General features: G+C 39.9%; 1 protein-coding gene across 2 annotated transcripts in view; it reads right to left on the reverse strand.

The window, feature by feature from the left end:
- MEGF6 (multiple EGF like domains 6) overlaps positions 1–18027 on the reverse strand; it is a 517377-nt gene that overhangs the window by 107756 nt on the left and 391594 nt on the right. For both annotated transcript variants that reach the window (XM_063435729.1, XM_063435730.1), the window contains one exon: positions 6348–6470. In XM_063435729.1, the coding sequence (XP_063291799.1) occupies positions 6348–6470 (123 nt within the window). The remainder of the gene's footprint in view (positions 1–6347; positions 6471–18027) is intronic.

The raw sequence follows: 18027 nt of genomic DNA on the forward strand, positions 1-18027 counted from the left end.
GGGGTTTGGGGACCCCTAGTCACCTGGAGGGGGGGACATTTTTTTTAGGGCCCTCACCCGCTGCTCAGGGGTGGGGGCCAGGGGGGAGGACATAAGGTCCTTCCCTCTTATTAGTATTTAGGGCCCCCACCCACCACTCAGGGGTGGGGGCCAGGGGGGAGGACAATAGGTGTCTCCCTCCATTATTTTACATTAGGGCCCCCACCCGCCGCTCAGGGGTTTCCTGTGAAACTCCCTTCCCTTCTCCATTAGACTTTCACTCATTCACTCACACATTTCTTCATAAAATCATTGCAAACTCACTTCTTCAGGAAAGTGCATCAATTTAACTGTTGACTGCTTTCCCTCCCACACCCTAAATCTTCTCCTGCAACTGTAAAAAAACAAAACAACCCCACTAAGCCCTCAGTGATAAATTTTCTGTGAACTAACTTTTCTACCCCTACCCTTACCTTTTGTGTCATTATACCCTACTCCCTCTAGCATGTAAGCTCATTGATCAGGGCCCTTAACCCGTCTGTTCCTGCGCGCCCAATTTGTCTGGTTACAATTACGTGTTAGTTAACCCACATATTTTAATTTTTTTTGCTCCCCATTTTCTTCCTCCTAGTGCTGCGAGTTGCTTGAGTGGAACGCATATGCGTTCCAGCCGCGGATAGATGATGCGTTGAGAAGGACGCGTACAGAAGGAAGATCTCTTCCAGACTGGTGGAACGCATGTGCGTTCCACAGTGACCAGGCGGAAGTCCATATATGGACTCGGACGCTAGAGAACTCAGAACAGGTGTTATGGGGCACACGGATTGGTGGACTGGGCGTGGAATACGGCGAGAGGGACTTTTTAAAAGAAGACAGAAGACATAGGACTTTTATTGATGTATTTTATTTGATTGTATCATATGTTTTACTATTACTTTTCCTGATGAAGTCTGTTGTATAGACGAAATGCGTAGAGCTGTGGTGATTTTTGCCTGCAATTCCTGTTACCTGCTTCTTCCATTTACCACTCTGGAGAGAGGGATACAGATCTTTGATGGGCATTTTTATTTTCCACTTCTTGTAAGTGTTCAAATAAAAGTGTTTTTAATATTATTAAGATTTCACACTATGTACAGTTCTTCCTCCTTTTTTTGCATGTACCCTTGAGGAATTGCATTGCAATATCTCAAGAAACCTTGATGGGCTTGAATTACACCTTTATTCTGTTAGTGCAATATTTACAGCAGGGACATTTCTACTAAACCTTGTTTCCCTATGAATGTTCTCTGCTTTTGCTTTTTCTAGGTGTATCTTGTTTTGTGTATTAGTTTGTGAGGATTTGAGGAATCCTTTGTTACAGCCTAGATCTAAAGGGAAGTAATTAATCTTTATCCTTAATATATCGCTGCACTTGGGTGGTCTTTTGGTTTATATACACTCAGGCAACTCCATTACAATCACAAAAAATCCCCCAATAGTTAAAGGCTGCTGGAGAGGAGAACGAATCCAACCTCCAACCCACATTAACCAGAGGTGCGCCCATACAAAGTGGTATATAGCTCATTTGCCATGGTATACCATATCAAAAAAAAAAAAAAAAACTTTAATAAATAATTACATAGAGGTAAACAAACGATAATACAAACTGGGAAAGACAGTGCTACCCTCTGTGGGTCTAGGTTGTAGATGGAGTCTAGTTGTTGGGCGGGGTCCAGGTATTCCTTTGCTTTTGATAAAGGCGCCACATAGCGCCGAAACGCGCGTCAAGCAAGGACGCCAGATTTAGGCTTTACTAATCTATGATGCCAGTCTTAGGCTCTTAGTTAGCCGTTTTATTTTATTTACTTTCTTTTCTCACGTTTGGGGTTTTTTCTCTCATGGGTTTGGGGACTAGGATGGATTATCTAGTCAGTCCTTATTTGGTATGATCGATATGCAGCAGATTTACCACTAGATAGGGGAGTTATGAGACAGGAGATTTAGGGATTCTCTACAAGCCTGTTCACCTAGGTTTACCTCTATAAGAAATTCTAAGCTGTAACTTAATTAATTCTTACTGTATAGCCACTTTCTACAAGGGTGGCTACCAAGGTACAACTGACTGGTTGCCCATACTAGCCACTTTGCACAAGGGTGGTTTTTAGGGCACTGGTAGCTGACTGTTATATTTTTCGGTCAGGTATAAGAAACCTGGCACTCCTTTATCAAGAGTTTAATTTAATTTAAACCATTAATATGTATATATCTCTTTTATTTGGAGTTGCCTTCTTTACCTGACCATATTATACGGTTTTATGTCTACAAAATCTACCAGTTAGTTTGTCTACTATTGCCACTGTGGCCATAAGTATACGTTTTTCAGTTGTAAGACTGTGTGCACTCTAGATTAAGAGTTAACTGGTTTATTAACATATTATTAATCTAGGGTTGCCTCCTCTACCTGACTCCACTGTTTGTGGGATAGCATGTTTAAGTATACAGCTTAGACTAGAGGCTCACTATAGACGTTTAAACTTAGAGATATACGCATCGTGTCTCATACACTATCTCAGGGTTGCCCTCACTACTGGCAGCACCTGTTTATTTCAGATGCACTCTACCCATAAGTAGACATCCCGTACTGTCTCTGTCTCCACTACCTTGAGGAGCTACTTTCTACCTGATAATCAGGACTATTCCTACATTATCCGAATTACTTTTACACCAGATAACTGTTCTAAGCTCTCCTGTATTTATCTGCACAATAACAACTAGACTCCATCTACAACCTAGACCCACAGAGGGTAGCACTGTCTTTCCCAGTTTGTATTATTGTTTGTTTACCTCTATGTAATTATTTATTAAAGTTTTTTTATTTTTTGATATGGTATACCATGGCAAATGAGCTATATACCACTTTGTATGGGCGCACCTCTGGTTAATGTGGGTTGGAGGTTGGATTCGTTCTCCTCTCCAGCAACCTTTAACTATTGGGGGATTTTTTCTGATTTATCGCTCTGGGTTATGCCCATCCTGCTGCCCATCTAGTCCTAATTTCTGTGACTTTAGGATTGGACTTTGTCTAACCCTTCAGCCACCTTTTCTCTATCCATTACAATCACACTCAGTCAACCCCCATGCACAATTACACTCAACCAGTCACCAATCAGCCTTTGCCAACCCCATACAAAGTCACACTATGCGGACCAACATACACAATTACATGCGGCCAACCCCCACACACAATCACACTCAGTTAACCCGCTCACACAATTACACTATGCCAAATCCATATACAGTCACACTCAGCCAACCACACACACTATTAATCTCAGCCAACCACACATACAAGGCAAGGAGGTTATGAAGGTTATAAAAGGAGGAGGCCCTTCATTGATTCTTGCACTGGGGCCCTGCAGCTTCTAGTTACGTGCTGGTTCTGTGTTCCATGGACCCCACTAAGTGGACTACTGGGTTGACTGAGGCAGTATATCTTGGAACAACAGTATAAAAAAGGAATACTTCAGTTGGGATAATTGGGCTAGAAAAGCTCCTAACTATTATTTGGGAGCAGACATTTCACCCTGATAATAGATCACTGAAGTGGGCGGACTGTAATAGGGGCAAGGTATTGAGAATTGAACAATGGCTTTTATCTTTGCAACCTTTTCAGTTTGGGTTGAGACACAAGGCTGGGTTGCTACATGGCAATGCAGGTGCACTGTCTTTATGGCATGGGTTGCTACACGTGATGGTATTGGACTGGGTAAGAGGAAATGTGACAGGGTGAAGGAGAGCAATGGGTTAACTTGTTAGTCCATTGTCTATATCAGTCCTGATTTTAAATGGAGGCTTGTACAAATATGCACCCTCCCCAGGCACCTTCCATAAAGAATGACTGTTCTAGAGAATATATGCTGGTAAGAGATTTTTTTTTTTAATTAATTGAAAAAGTGGCTAAAAAAAATGTTTAACAGCTTTGATGGCCAGTCCATGGTTGGTCAAGAGACGTTCTGTGTAGGTAGCCTCCAACAAGGGAAACGATCTTCGTTTTTATTTTGCCACATCCATTAGGTTTGTTCTTATACTCCTATTTTTGTGCCCTGAAGCACATAGCCTTTTTTATTTCAGCATGAAGACTAAAACGGTACCTTACCTGGAGTATTCTAACTTTTCTGTCAGCCACACTAACACACAGTGTTAACAAAAGTAATAGGCATATAGTTATAAGCAATTTTATAAAATTATATTTGATGGTGCCAAGAAAATGTGTGATGGCTGTAATGGCAGAGTTATTTTCCGTAGAGGTAAATTAATGGAATAAAATGAATTGTAAAATATTTTTGAATTTTCTTAGAAATCAGGAATGGTTCAAATGAACTGTGTTTTGAACACAGAGCAAAACTGCAAGTCACTTCCACATACTGGAAAGAGTTCAGCAAGAGAGAGACAGATGCCATTGACAAGGAATGACACATAAAAGACGTGACATCTGTTAGTGTTATGGCTGCCAAGCCTGGCCTTCGCATGGCCCCAGCAGATTGCTGCACACTTGGAAGCTGAAGGAAACTCATTTCATAATGACAACAGAAAAGCTACGCTGAGAAAATTTAATGTGATGCTTTCAGGCATGTGTTTGCCAGTTCAATTAGAAAGTCGTGTTTCTATTTGCGTACGCCTGACTGACTGATCAGTCACTATTTTGTCTGACAAATTGTTCTCACAGAGGATTGTACTGGGGGGGTCATATGTCTAGTGGCAAACGTTAATGTTAATCAAAAATCAGAGAATGGTAGGGAATACAATAAGTCAGAAAAGCCACTTTAAATTGACAGAAAATTACTCTAATTGAACTATTCCAAGTCACTTTTTTAATGCCAATTCTCAGAGCCTCATTCAATTGACAAATATGAGTATATTTACAACACACATGACCATTCCGTAGGCCAATGGTAGGCAACCTTTGGCACTCCAGATTCTGTGCACTACATCACCTTGCCGATTTGTCAGCATTATAGCAGGTGAGAACATTATGTGAGATGTAGTCCGCAACATCTGGCGTGCCAAAGGTTGCCTACTCCTGCCCTAGGCACTTAGGGAATAATAGAAAGTGCCAGGGATGTTTGGGCTAGTAAGATGTAACATTTTCAAAATAGACACTTAAAAATCAAGCACCGAGCAAGGTTTTACAGTAAAAGTGATGTGCAGAAGTATGTATAACAAATGCAGCATTAGGAGATAAGTAGCTATGTTTAAACTATACATTTTGGGCAGTATTTATGCAATGCTGCCTTGGAGCTGTGGAAATTCATAAAGGTCAAATTTTAAACAGGTTATCAGGCAAACCTTCAGAGGCCAAACCTTCACTTAGAATGGCTAGAAAATTAAAAATTGAATTACAAGGTACTTTACAAGAAATGGGAAATATTTGCTCTGTTTGGGATCTTGGGTTTAATCTTGGAAAAAGTGCAAGGATAACAAACAAACCTTTTAACATCAAGGCACCCAAACATGCTATATGGTTCATTTAGTTTAAATAATTTATTGTATGTTTCTCATATAGATACTGTATTCAATATTCATGTTTTTTTTATGAAGATTAGTAGAAATACAATCATTAGCTAGTACATAAAACATTAGGATCAAGTGGAATTACAACACTCTAAAATTGGCGACAGAAAAAAATCCAAGTAGACGTGGCAATGGATACACTGTTTAGAGATGTTTGTGAAGAGCAATGTGTAGGATGAAGTAGTGATATCACAGTAACACACAGAACCCTTGATAAAGGCAGCCAGTTGGTGCCGAAACGTTGGGGGGTTTGGTGACTCGTGTTTCTGTCTGAGGCTTGTAAGGATTTTTGTGGTAATTTATTACTATTATTTTATTGTATCTGCCTTTACTTCTGTTATTTTGTTTACATTCATTTTTTCTTATATGTTTTCATTCTGGTACTTTTTTGTACATAATAAAATGTACATTTTTTGAGATTGTTATGGTGTGCATTCTATATTCCATATACATCACAGTAACACAAAACACACATAATGGCTGTTTGATCAATGGTATCAAAGGTAGCAGAAGTTTTGCCAATCGTTAAGTACTGTAAAGTAAATGTAAATACATGTGTCCTCATAGATTAGAGAGGCATGTCATTACGATCATAGTTTATGAATGGATTTAATGTGATGTATTAAACATGCATGTATTAATACGTACAGGGTTTTTGTTCCAAAGGAATGAGGAGTAATTGAGCTTATAATTGAGCAATTTGTTATGCAGAAAATGTGTGTATGTTCCAAACAGTATGTGAAATTTAGGACTGCTGGATGCCAAAGGGATAAAAAAGATTATGACCAAGAATTTAACACTAGAAAGTGATTACTTACGAATGCATGACCTGCTGTCTGAATGGAGTCGGAAGCCTGGCTTGCACTCGCAGTGATACGACCCCTGGGTGTTTACACATCTCTGTTGGCAGCCTCCATTATGGACTTGGCATTCATCAACATCTGCAGAAGAAGAAAGAGAAGAGAACGGTGTTGGTGAAGTATATATGTGTTTCAATTGGTCTTTGGACCATTACTGCTAGAGAGAAGTGTTTGCACTTGGAATACTGAAAACAATATAGATCTATTATCTTTGTTTCTCTACTCTAATGCCTGGTTGGCATTGTCAGCATCATCATCATGAGCAATGGAATTATTTCACATCCATTTCACTCCTTTCCTCTCCTTCATCCAGTTGTGATTAATGTATTAGATTTCACCATAACTAGACAAATACTAGTCATATATAATAGACTTGGACAAAAATGAGTTTAACCCCTTAAGGACCAACCTTCTGGAATAAAAGGGAATCATGACATGTCACACATGTCATGTGTCCTTAAGGGGTTAAGTTGGTTTGTACAAATCAAAATCGTAGAACAAATCAATTAATCTGGGATTTACCTGTGTAATTAAATGCAATGAATAAGTGTTCACGAATAAATCCAGGGTGAAAAGATTTGTTCAGATGCGTATTAGAAGGATTTTGATTCGGACGAACTGACTCATTTTTGCACACGTCTATTACCATAAAAATATGTAAAATAAAATTAAAAAAACTTCTTCATCAGGCTTAACCCAAGTAAAAATCCAGTAACACCCCTGTCTTGGTGTAAGTACAATGAAGCACAATACTTAAAGGGATCCTATAGTGCCAGGAAAACAAACTCATTTTCCTGGCACTTTAAGCTCTTGGTGTGCCCTGCACCTCCCTGTCGTGTCCCCCCCTCCTTGGTGATGAAGGGGTTAAAACCCCTTCTGCCACTTACCTTAATCCAGCACCAGGCTCCCTAAGCACTGGTGACCTCTCCTCCCCAGTCGACGTCAGCTCCCTAGTGGAGCCGAATGCGCAGGCGCGGCCTGAGGCGCAGGCGCATTCAAACCTGCCCATAGGAAAGCATTAATCAATGCTTTCCTATGCAGATCTTTTTTGACGCTGGATTCAGTGAGGACATCCAGAATCAAATAAGTGCGATTTACTCAGTGTAAATCGAGGAGGCGGCCACTAGTGGCTGTCAGGGAGACAGCCACTAGAGGCTGGATTAACCCTGCAGTGTAAACATAGCAGTTTCTCTGAAGCTACTATGTTTTTAGCTGCAGGGTTGAAGCTACCTGGCACCAAGACCACTTCATTAAGCTGAAGTGGTCTGAGTGCCCATAGTGGTCCTTTAATAGGCACAGTGCTTTTTTAACACTTCCAGAGTTGTCTATATAAGATTTTACTTTTTTTTTTTTTTTTTGTTAAAAGTATTTGTCATTGTCTACTATCTCTTAGTATCTCATTTAGGTTTTGTGGTTGCTGACAATACTCCTGCTGTTAAAAACACATCTACAGCACCCTTAGAAAAAACAAAACTAAAACATCTCCACTGGAGATCTCCAACAATCTAAAAATAAGTATTAGAAAAATGACTGGTGGGAGTAATATGTCCAAGGTCTAAAGCAGGTTAAGGGCATGTACCCTGACAATTAAAATATAATAAGAGGAAGGATGCCTAGACCAAGTAATACATTCAGAAAATAAAACTTTTAAAACGTTTAATGAGTCATTTAAAAAGTGTATACATTGACAATGGACAAGTAAATAAATGAAGTATATACAACCCAGAAAATGCACAGCAATCCTAAATAAACAGAAAATAAATGGAGACAAAGAGATATAACAAATACTACAACATTTATTAAATAAAGTAGATACACAGGAAAATGGTATCTATATCTCTGGGTCATCACTAGAAAGATCCCAGGCAGTGCAGCCAGTTGATGCATTAGGCTACTCAGCATTATAGCTTCAGTCAGCTTTGTAGTGTTTACTAGCTACTATTTTCCAATACACTACCTGGGATCTTTCTAGTGTTGACCCAGAGATATGGATACCATTTTCCTGTGTATCTACTTTATTTCATAAATGTTGTAGTATTTGTTATATCTCTTTTTGTCCATACATTTTCTGTTTATTTAGGCATGATGTGCATTTCCTGTGTTGTATATATTTCATTTATTTATTTTCCCATTGCCAATTTATACACTTTTTTAATGACTCATTAAACATTGTCTTATTTTCAGAATGTCTTACTTGGTCTAGGCATTCTTCCTCTTATTAACAATAATTATTATACTTAATAAGACAATAATAGTAATTGATCTTTGGGGATGTTCTTACTGCAGGTATTGCTTAAAAAGTACAAATGCAATATAATATTTACTAAAATAAAATTGCTACACGATTTAGTGTAAACTTAGACTGATGAATTTACAATCATAAACTGGTAAATAAAATAAACATTCCACATTACAGTAAATAATTAAAATACTAATCAATCTGATTTAGTGTTATATCAGGTTTATAGATTTATTTTCATTAAAAAAAAAAAACCAAAAAAAACTAACAAAAAGAATTCCACCATAAACTACCAATTCCTATGCATAACAAACCAATATACAAAATAAAAAATGCATAACTAGAAAATATGTTTTGTTTTATTTTAATTTTAAATAATGTATATTTATGGTAAAACCTCTAATGCACCCGCAAATTGAAATAAAAAATTAAAAAAAGGAAGTGTGTGAGTGCCCATGTAGTTTTATTTTTTTGTTAAAAACAGATAAGATATTCATATAACCAAGAGACACCCCACGTAGTGAAATGTGGTTCAGATGACGTCTCATACATCAAGAGGCTTCTGTGCAAAGCATAACTATAACCAGTAGCAGATTATGTCATTAAGGTGACACCATATTGCGTTCTTTCAACTCTGGATTTGCTTAAATGTATGTAAGATTTATTTATTTTCTCCACATGTCCATAGAAGAACACAAGGAATGTCTTCCACAGAATTTCTTGTTGCCTCGGTGATGAGGAAACAAAAAAAAAAAGTTGCATTCTCATGGGCAATATGGTTGCACAGCTTTCAAATGCTCCATCTTGTATCTATTTTCCATGATTATTTTAGATAGCATCGGCTATTCTCCTGGAAAGTTCTCAGGGCGACAAGTGAGAATTCTTGGAAGAAAGCCCATCGATGCATGACATCCTGGATCCTTTAATATATGAAGGAAGTTAAATGTTTACAATACAGAGCTACCAGACATTAGGTATAAAACTATAAATATTTAAGGATATAGGATAAGATTAAGATTCAAACTGATTAATCCTTTACAGTGACATTACAGCTTTAATGCAATAAAAACGATGTCAAAGATGTCAAAGATGTCAAATAAATAACAGTCAGTAATTTCCTTCTCATTTGCAAACTCTAGTCAGAATTCAAACACAACACACTGTGTAGAAAAAATGCAATATTTTCAAAAACATTGTAGATAGCAACATATCTACATAAAAAGTAGATAAAAGTAGATAGCAACATATATTTAGCCTGATTGAGTTAGATAGCTTGAAAGTATAGCGAATGAATGTAACACTCGCCAAATTTCTTACTTGTTCACTTTCTTAAAGAGGATAGATCATATTCTTGCATTTTTTTGCATATTATATATTCCAGAAAACATTAGTTTAATATATGTGTAATTTTAAAATAGCCAGAAGTATAGAAAAAAAAACTTACTTCTACCAAAGTAACCACCAAGACCCATTTTTTCCACAAGTCGTGTCTCAGTCAGATAAGGCTAAATTAACTTTACGCTATAGGGCACTGAGGAGGACATATAATCTACCAATATTAACTCATAACAAAAATTTGTTTGCGATGAAGGCTATATCTCTAGAGAAACACTCATGGAGCCCTATCTACCAGAGTCTGCATTCCACTGCCAAATATAAGATTGGAATTATGGGTCATACAATCATATCTGAATAAAGTTCCAGGCTGCGACATTTTAAATGGAAATTTTGGTTGGCAGTTGTAAGTACTTATATCCTAAAATAAACTTTAGAAAAAAAGTTCCTCACTTCACACAAAGTCCTGAAAGATTGAGTTTACACAGTTCTTCCAGTAAGCCATGCTAAGCGCAAATGAACTCTTAATTTGTTTCCAACCTGCATTTTGTGGGAATACCTTAGCAAGCTTTGAAATGTAGCTTTTTTAGCACTGCTCAGGTCATGAACTGAATGGACTATATAACCAGCTTAGCATGACTCATGGCACTTCTTTGGTCCACAAGTGGAAACCACTCGGACAACATTAAACTAATGACTATTAAAGTTGTGAATAGATGAAAAAGACTGTCAAAACTCTTCACTAATTTAAAACTCTTCTGCTATGTATGTTGTTCAACATCTGCAAATCCCAATGTACATGCAAAACATACACACACACACACATTGTGTTTCTACTCTCAGAATTTTATAAATACAAATGAGCACAGAAAGCGGTACATTTTTCCAAATTAAAAATTATATTTCTGTAGACTCCAACAGAAAAAAAAATTCTACACCACTGCTCTGGTTATGATCCATGTAGACCAAATGATCAGACTCGCCTAATCCTGTCAGAAACCACAGCTCGTGTTCAACGATGGAAATTTCTGTGAAAGCATTTACATTGTAAGTTAACGTTGTGGTGAGATAAATAAATAAGAGACAAAATCTCCCCACTCATTTGTTTTCCATGATCATGATCCAGGAAGCAAAAGTAGAAAGTGGTGGTTGTGCGTAACAAATTCAAGGGAAGTATGAAGGGCAGCCATATTACTATCACTACATTTTGTTGGATTTTTTTTTTTTTTTTTAAATTCTTTATTTTTGCATGTGCATATAGGGTACAGGCAAGCGTGCAGGGCCACGACAGCTACTGCAGGCATAATCATGGTAGTTCTATGAGTGGCATTCTGTTAAAGCACATATTTTTCTTTTTATCAAACATGAAACAGCAAATTGAGTTACATTTTAAACATGCATACACTTAAGTTAACACTTTCAGGTTTAAGGAAGGGTAACATGGTAGGTATGTCGGTGGGTCGTCAATATCAATTGTGGAAGATCATAATGTAAGTCAACAGTAAGTGTAGGACAGCAGCGTGTATGCTGACATTCTAATGGAGCATTGGTATAAAAACAGTATTCATTAGCATGTCACAGAAATATAGACAGGCTGAAACTTTCCGATATGCAACATAAGTAAGAAAACAAGTGCTTTTCCATCTAAAACAGAGTGTGAGCTGAGGTTGGTCTCATGCGGGGTTAAGCATACTATTTAACAAGATGTACGAATGTTAATATTAGGTTCCCTACATGTCTAAGTGTAGGCTCATGTTAGAAGCGTGGGTGCAAGGAGGATTAGTGGTTATGGTATGTTACGTGCGGGATGTTATATTTTAATCGGGTAGTGGGACCTATTTTGTGTGAGGCGGTTTTGATGGTATATTACCCCTGACCAAGGGGGCGGCAGGGTGGGGGGGAGCATCAGTGTGTTGGTACCTTTCGCAGGCCCAGAGCCTTGTCTCAGCTTGTACTTATCAGGGCTGGAATTACATATATAAACTTTAAACCTAGGATTAAAGGAAATAAAAAGCAGAAAAGAAATATAAAACGTTTAGTCCCATAGTCCATCGGCCAAGTTACTGGTTAGAGCAGTGTGTGGGAGGGTTGAGAAGTACCCTGTTCCCGGCCAAGTCTGCCTAGTAGTGTAGGCCCTTGTGTTTGCTCCAGCTGTTGTTGTCAAGTGTGGGGACTCGGTTGTGGCCTGTCTCTCGGGGTGAACGGCATGCTGGTGGCCGGGTCTCCCATCTCGTGCTGTGACACTTGTGGTAAGACGGCAGGTAGGTCTGGTAGTCCAAGTTTCTTCAGGAGTGCTGGTGCCTCTTCGCTCGATGTTACCGTGTGAGTGAGTTCGTTGTGGGGGATTATCAGGGATCTTCGTGGTCCCCATCGGTATGGTACTCCTAGGGTGCGCAAATGAGTTGTAAAATGTGATAGTGTCTTGCGCCATTGTAACGTGGCCCTGGTGAGATCTTGGTAAAACGACAGCTGGGTCGTTTCAAAGGTAAGAGGGGTTTTACCTCTGGTTGCTGCCAGGAGCTGTGCTTTGTCGTGGGTGGAGGCGCATCGCAATATGACATCTCTGGTGGGCAAGTTAGGCGTCCTGGAGGAAGCTGGGAGTCTGTATACACCGTCCAGCCCGAATTTTCGATTAGCTGCCGGCGGTAAGATGGTGGCTAAGAGTCTTCGGATGTATTGTGGCAGTTCGGTGGCCTGGATCTCTGCAGGTATTCCCCTTATTTTTACATGATTTCGCCTGGCTCGGTCCTCCAGAGCGGACATTTGCAGCATTAAGTTATGCTGTGTGGCTTGCAGTTGGTGTACTGCGTCTTGCATGTTAGCCATGTCGGTTTGGAGGTGCGTGATGTCTTGTTCGGAGGTTTGGACTCGCACTGTGACATTGTGCATGTCGGTTTTCAGGCGTCCCACATCAACAGCCAACGTCTTCTGTATATCTTTGACCCAGTTTTGTAGGTCCTGTTTAGTGGCAAAATTAGAGTCTCCCATTGCAGTGTTCGTTGCCGGCATTGTGAGTGCTGCGTCTGTTTGGGTTGATGATGAGTGGGCCGGTGAGTGGGATTGAGTTTGGGCCATGGTGGTAGTTTTGGGCTGTGCTGGGCGCTGGAGCAGAGTTCCAATGTCCTGTGCTGTAGAGGAGCCCATGTGAGCCTTCTGTGTGCGTTTTCCCATGGGTATGTGAGTCTCCGGCCCGTACGGGTCAAAGTCGTCTTCCGGATCGGAATCACCCTGTAGGTAGGTCCCGCTGAGTAGCTGCTCGAGTCCGTGTAAGCTCGGAGCGTGGTAGGCCTTAGGCCTGCGTTTTGCACTCCCCGACTTTGGAGTGTACCGGAAAGGCATCTGCCGGTTCGGTGTGTTGTTCTGGACCCTGTTCTGGTGTGCTCCGGGTCGGATGGTGGGTATTTTCCGAGATTTTGGCGGATTTTGATTTGCAAGGTGGGAGCTCGCTATAATGGCGTCCGCTCCGCTTCAGGTCCCGGCCCCGCCCATTTTGTTGGATTTTGACTATATGGTTTTAGTGCGTATTGCTATTCTTTTGTATTAATTAATGTGGATTTTACTGAGAATTGTACTGACTTATTTATGCTTTGTTTAAAGGTTTACAAGAGTTGATGATGAAGCATATGTCTTTAGAATATAAGACACCTGGAGCCCAATCTACCAGAGGCTGCATTCTGCTCCATATTTGCAAGTTTCTGGGTAGTTGCTTAATATTAGATGTGTATTAATGGCACTCTTCTTAAACAAATAGATAAGTGTGGCCACTGAACCCCTTTCCATGTCTGGGTGCCTTGGTGCAGAATTTATTTTGGTTGCCCAGATGGGCGTGGTCCTCTTGCTAACCCCTCCCCTTTACAAATGTCTAATGTCAAATACTCAATCGCTCCATCTATAAGCAGGATTGTTTTACATGTAAGACACTAGTACAAGACACAGAGGATACAGACACACAAAAGCAAACACAGAGAACATTGACACACACATACATTTAAACACAGAGGACACACTCACTGACAGACATACTTTCACTGATTTGACACACACTGACAGACACACTCGCAGAAACATACATTCACTGACAGACGCATACTTACTGAAGGACACACACATAGGTACACACAGAGCATGCTGACACACACACTTACATACAAAGGACACTGGCACACACATATTTACACACAGAGGACACTGACATACACACCTCCACACAGATGACACTGACACACACATTTACACACAGAGGACACTGACACAAACACATTTACACACAGAGGAAACTGAGACACTTACACTTACACATATAGGAAACTGAAAAATACACACACTAACTTGAAGTCCTGTAAATTGTGATGTGAGTCCTCCATGGATCGAATTTGTTATTCCAGCACATCCCACATATGCTCAATCAGATTGAGATCTCAGAAATTTGGAGGCAACACCTTGAACTGTCTGTCATGTTCCTCAAACTAATCCTGAACAATTTTTGAAGTATAGCAGGGTGCATTACCCTGCTGGTAGAGGATGCTGCCATTAGGGAACTGCAACCGCAGGGTACCACATTGCCTTGAAGGGTCTGCAACAATCTCTAGGTAGGTGGCATGTGTCAAAGTAACATCCACATGAATGTAGGACCCAAGGTTTTCCTGCAGAACATTGCCTAGATCATAACACTGCCTGCATGCCGTCTTCCCATAGTGCATCCTGCTGCCATCTTTTCCCCAAGTAAATGACGCACATGCAGCCGGCCATCCACCTGATCTTAAAGAGAATGTGGTTCATCACACCAGGCAACATTATCCCATTGCTCCATGGTCCAGTTCTTAGGCTCACGTCTCCACTAAAGGCACTTTTGGTGGTGGACAGGGATCATCATAACCCCAATGATCAGTCTGTTGCTACTCAACCCATATGCAGCAAACTGCAATGCACTGTGTGTTCTGACAACTTTCTATCATGGCTAGCAAGTTTTTCAGCAAGTTAGCTACAGTTGCTCTTCTGTTTGATTGGACCAGACGGGCTTGCCGTGGCTCCCCACGTGCATCAATGAGTCTTGAGCGCATATGACCCAGATGCCGGTTCACTGGCTATCCTCCCTTGCACCACTCTTGGTAGGTACTAACCACTGCATACTGGAAATACCCCACAAGACTTGCTATTTTGGAGACACTGGACATCACTATTTGGCCCTTGTCAAAGTCACTCAGATCTTTTCTTCATTTTCCCTGCTTCCAACACATGAAATTCAAGAACTGACTGTTCACTCATTGCCTTATATATCCCACCCCATGACAGGTGCCAATGTAATCAATGTTATTCACTTCACCTATCACTGGATTTGTGACTGATCAGTGTAAATAGCATTAACTGTAGTTGTTAGGACTTTGCAGAGTACCTTCAAGTAAAGGGGAGGTAGAGAAAGTGAAGTAGTTATATATGTGCTGTATCTGTGTTTATCTTATCTACAGTATATAATGTTTACAAATATTAATCATGCTTAACGTTTTATATCACAGGACAGAGGCGTGGGGAACATCAAATTATAATTATAGTGGTTTACATATAATATTTGCATGTTGTAATTTGTTGTAGAACTGTTTGATGATTGTTGGAACATATTTTGAGAATAAAAATAAAAGGTTAATCAGAATGGAATTCAATTTGGAAAAAAAAAATCCCCTTGTTTTATTAAACCTTTTTTGAACATGTTTGGAAATGTTTAATCACTAAATCCTTGGAAAAATGAAGCCCTGCTGATTGTATTTTACAAAAACAGAAATACACACAAAAACAACAGAATATGTGCAACATTCTGGAAACACAGATAACTTAATAATTCATAATCCTGTGTCATATCAGCAGAATGCATTGCTCCATGGTAAATTTTAAGTCAGTCTCAGACTTGTTTTTAACTTTGTGTAAGCATTAAAATTAATTTTTACTTTGTGTTACTGAATTTTGTGAAAATGCCTAGATTAAAGAATATACTGGACTGTAGAGTGAATAGACACTCAATATGTAAAACTGTAATGTTTAAAGGGAAACTCCAGTGCCAGAAAAACGATCCGTTTTTCTGGCACTGGAGGGTCCCTCTCCCTCCCACCCCCCAATCCCCGGTTACTGAAGGGGTGAAAACCCCTTCAGTCACTTACCTGGGACAGCGGCGATGTCCCTCGCCGCTTTCTCCGCCTCCGTGACGCTCCTCCTAGTGATTACGTCGGCCGGTGGGCGAGACTAATCTCGCTCACCGGCCGAGGAGACCTAATGCGCATGCGCGGAAATGCCGCGCATGCGCATTAAGTCTCCCCATAGGAAAGCATTGAAAAATCATTTCAATGCTTTCCTATGGGGTTTTGAGCGACGCTGGAGGTCCTCACACAGCGTGAGGACGTCCAGCGACGCTCTAGCACAGGAAACCTGTGCTAGAAACTAGGAAGTGACCTCTAGTGGCTGTCTAGTAGACAGCCACTAGAGGTGGAGATAACCCTGCAATGTAATTATTGCAGTTTATGAAAAACTGCAATAATTACACTTGCAGGGTTAAGGGTAGTGGGAGTTGGCACCCAGACCACTCCAATGAGCAGAAGTGGTCTGGGTGCCTGGAGTGTCCCTTTAACTCTAGGCCAGAAGTTCTAAATACCTGGGTCCCAAAAATCTTATCATACTGATCTGTTTCCAGACAGCGTCCCAATAAATGGTTTGCTGTAGTGGTACTGGGATTCCTAGCACAATGGAGACCCAAAGGACACTGGACATGGTCTAAGCAAGATGTCTTACTGAATTGTTATAGCATAGGATATATTAATCTATAAATAAAAAAAAGGGTTACTGATTCATATTAAGTCGAAGAATGGGTTGCCAAGCTGAAAAATGCCATTTTGGAACTCTATTGATATTAAGGGCAGAGACAAGCTTTTGTGCATGGACAAACTTAACACTTGAAATGTTTCCATGGGGTTGTGTGGATTCATTTATATTGTGGACCTATTAAATATGTCTGAAGATAATGACATATGGACATTGTAAATTATGGGATTAAGTAAGGTAGTAATTGTTTTTACTGGTAGTAGTTATGGATGATTCCCCTAAATATATGTGGGAAGAGGGTTGCAGATATTTTAGTTTTTGTTGGGGCACTTTTGTCAGGTTGAGAAAAGTATATAAACTACACTGATCAACCACAACATTAAAACCACATGCCTAATACAATGTATCCCCCCCATGCTGCCAAAACAGCTTTGATGCATTGAGGAATGGATTCCACAAGACGTCTGAACATGTTTTGTGGTATCTGGCACCAAGACATTAGCAGCAGATCATTTAAGTCCTGCAAGTTGTGAAGTGGGGCCTCCATGGATCAGATTTGAAGTTCTAGTACATCCCACAGATGCTCATTCGACTTCAGATCTAGGGAATTTGGAGGCCAAGACAACACCTTGAACTCTTTGTTATGTTTCTCAAACCATTACTGAACAATTTTTGCAGTATGATATGGTGCATTATCCTGCTGAAAAAGACCACTGAGAGACTGAGACCGAGAGACCAGACAACCATCTTCCATTGCTGCATGGCCCAGTTCTGACATCCCCATTAAAGGCGCTATCGCTGGTGTACAGAAGTCAACATGGGCACACTGAGCAGTCTGCTGCTACGCAGCCCCATATGCAGAAGACTCCACTTCAGTGATTATTAGTGCTAAAATTTACAGCATACTATTTAAATACCTTGCCCGCTTAATTTGTTAAGTAACGTGAAACATATAACATACATTGCATTATTATTGCTTGGTTTTCAAGTACTGCAATTAATGGTTTTATAGTTTCATTTCTATTTTTTGTTTTTGGACTCTATTCAAGTTGTTTATAATTTGGTTTCATTCTATAGTTTTTTTTAGCTCTGGCTCCTAGGGTGGTATCTCTGGCTATCTAACCACTTCTGTCAGGGTGATAGGGGTGTCCCTGACATACAAATAGCACTCGTATGTCGAGAGGAACTATATAGTCTTACAGTGGTGTTCTGTGTAGAGGCTATTTCGTTTCCTTCCGTTTAATTAATAAGGGCACATTA

Source organism: Pelobates fuscus, chromosome 11 (genome assembly GCF_036172605.1).
Source record: "Pelobates fuscus isolate aPelFus1 chromosome 11, aPelFus1.pri, whole genome shotgun sequence".
In the NCBI taxonomy this organism is placed as follows: Eukaryota; Metazoa; Chordata; class Amphibia; order Anura; family Pelobatidae; genus Pelobates; species Pelobates fuscus.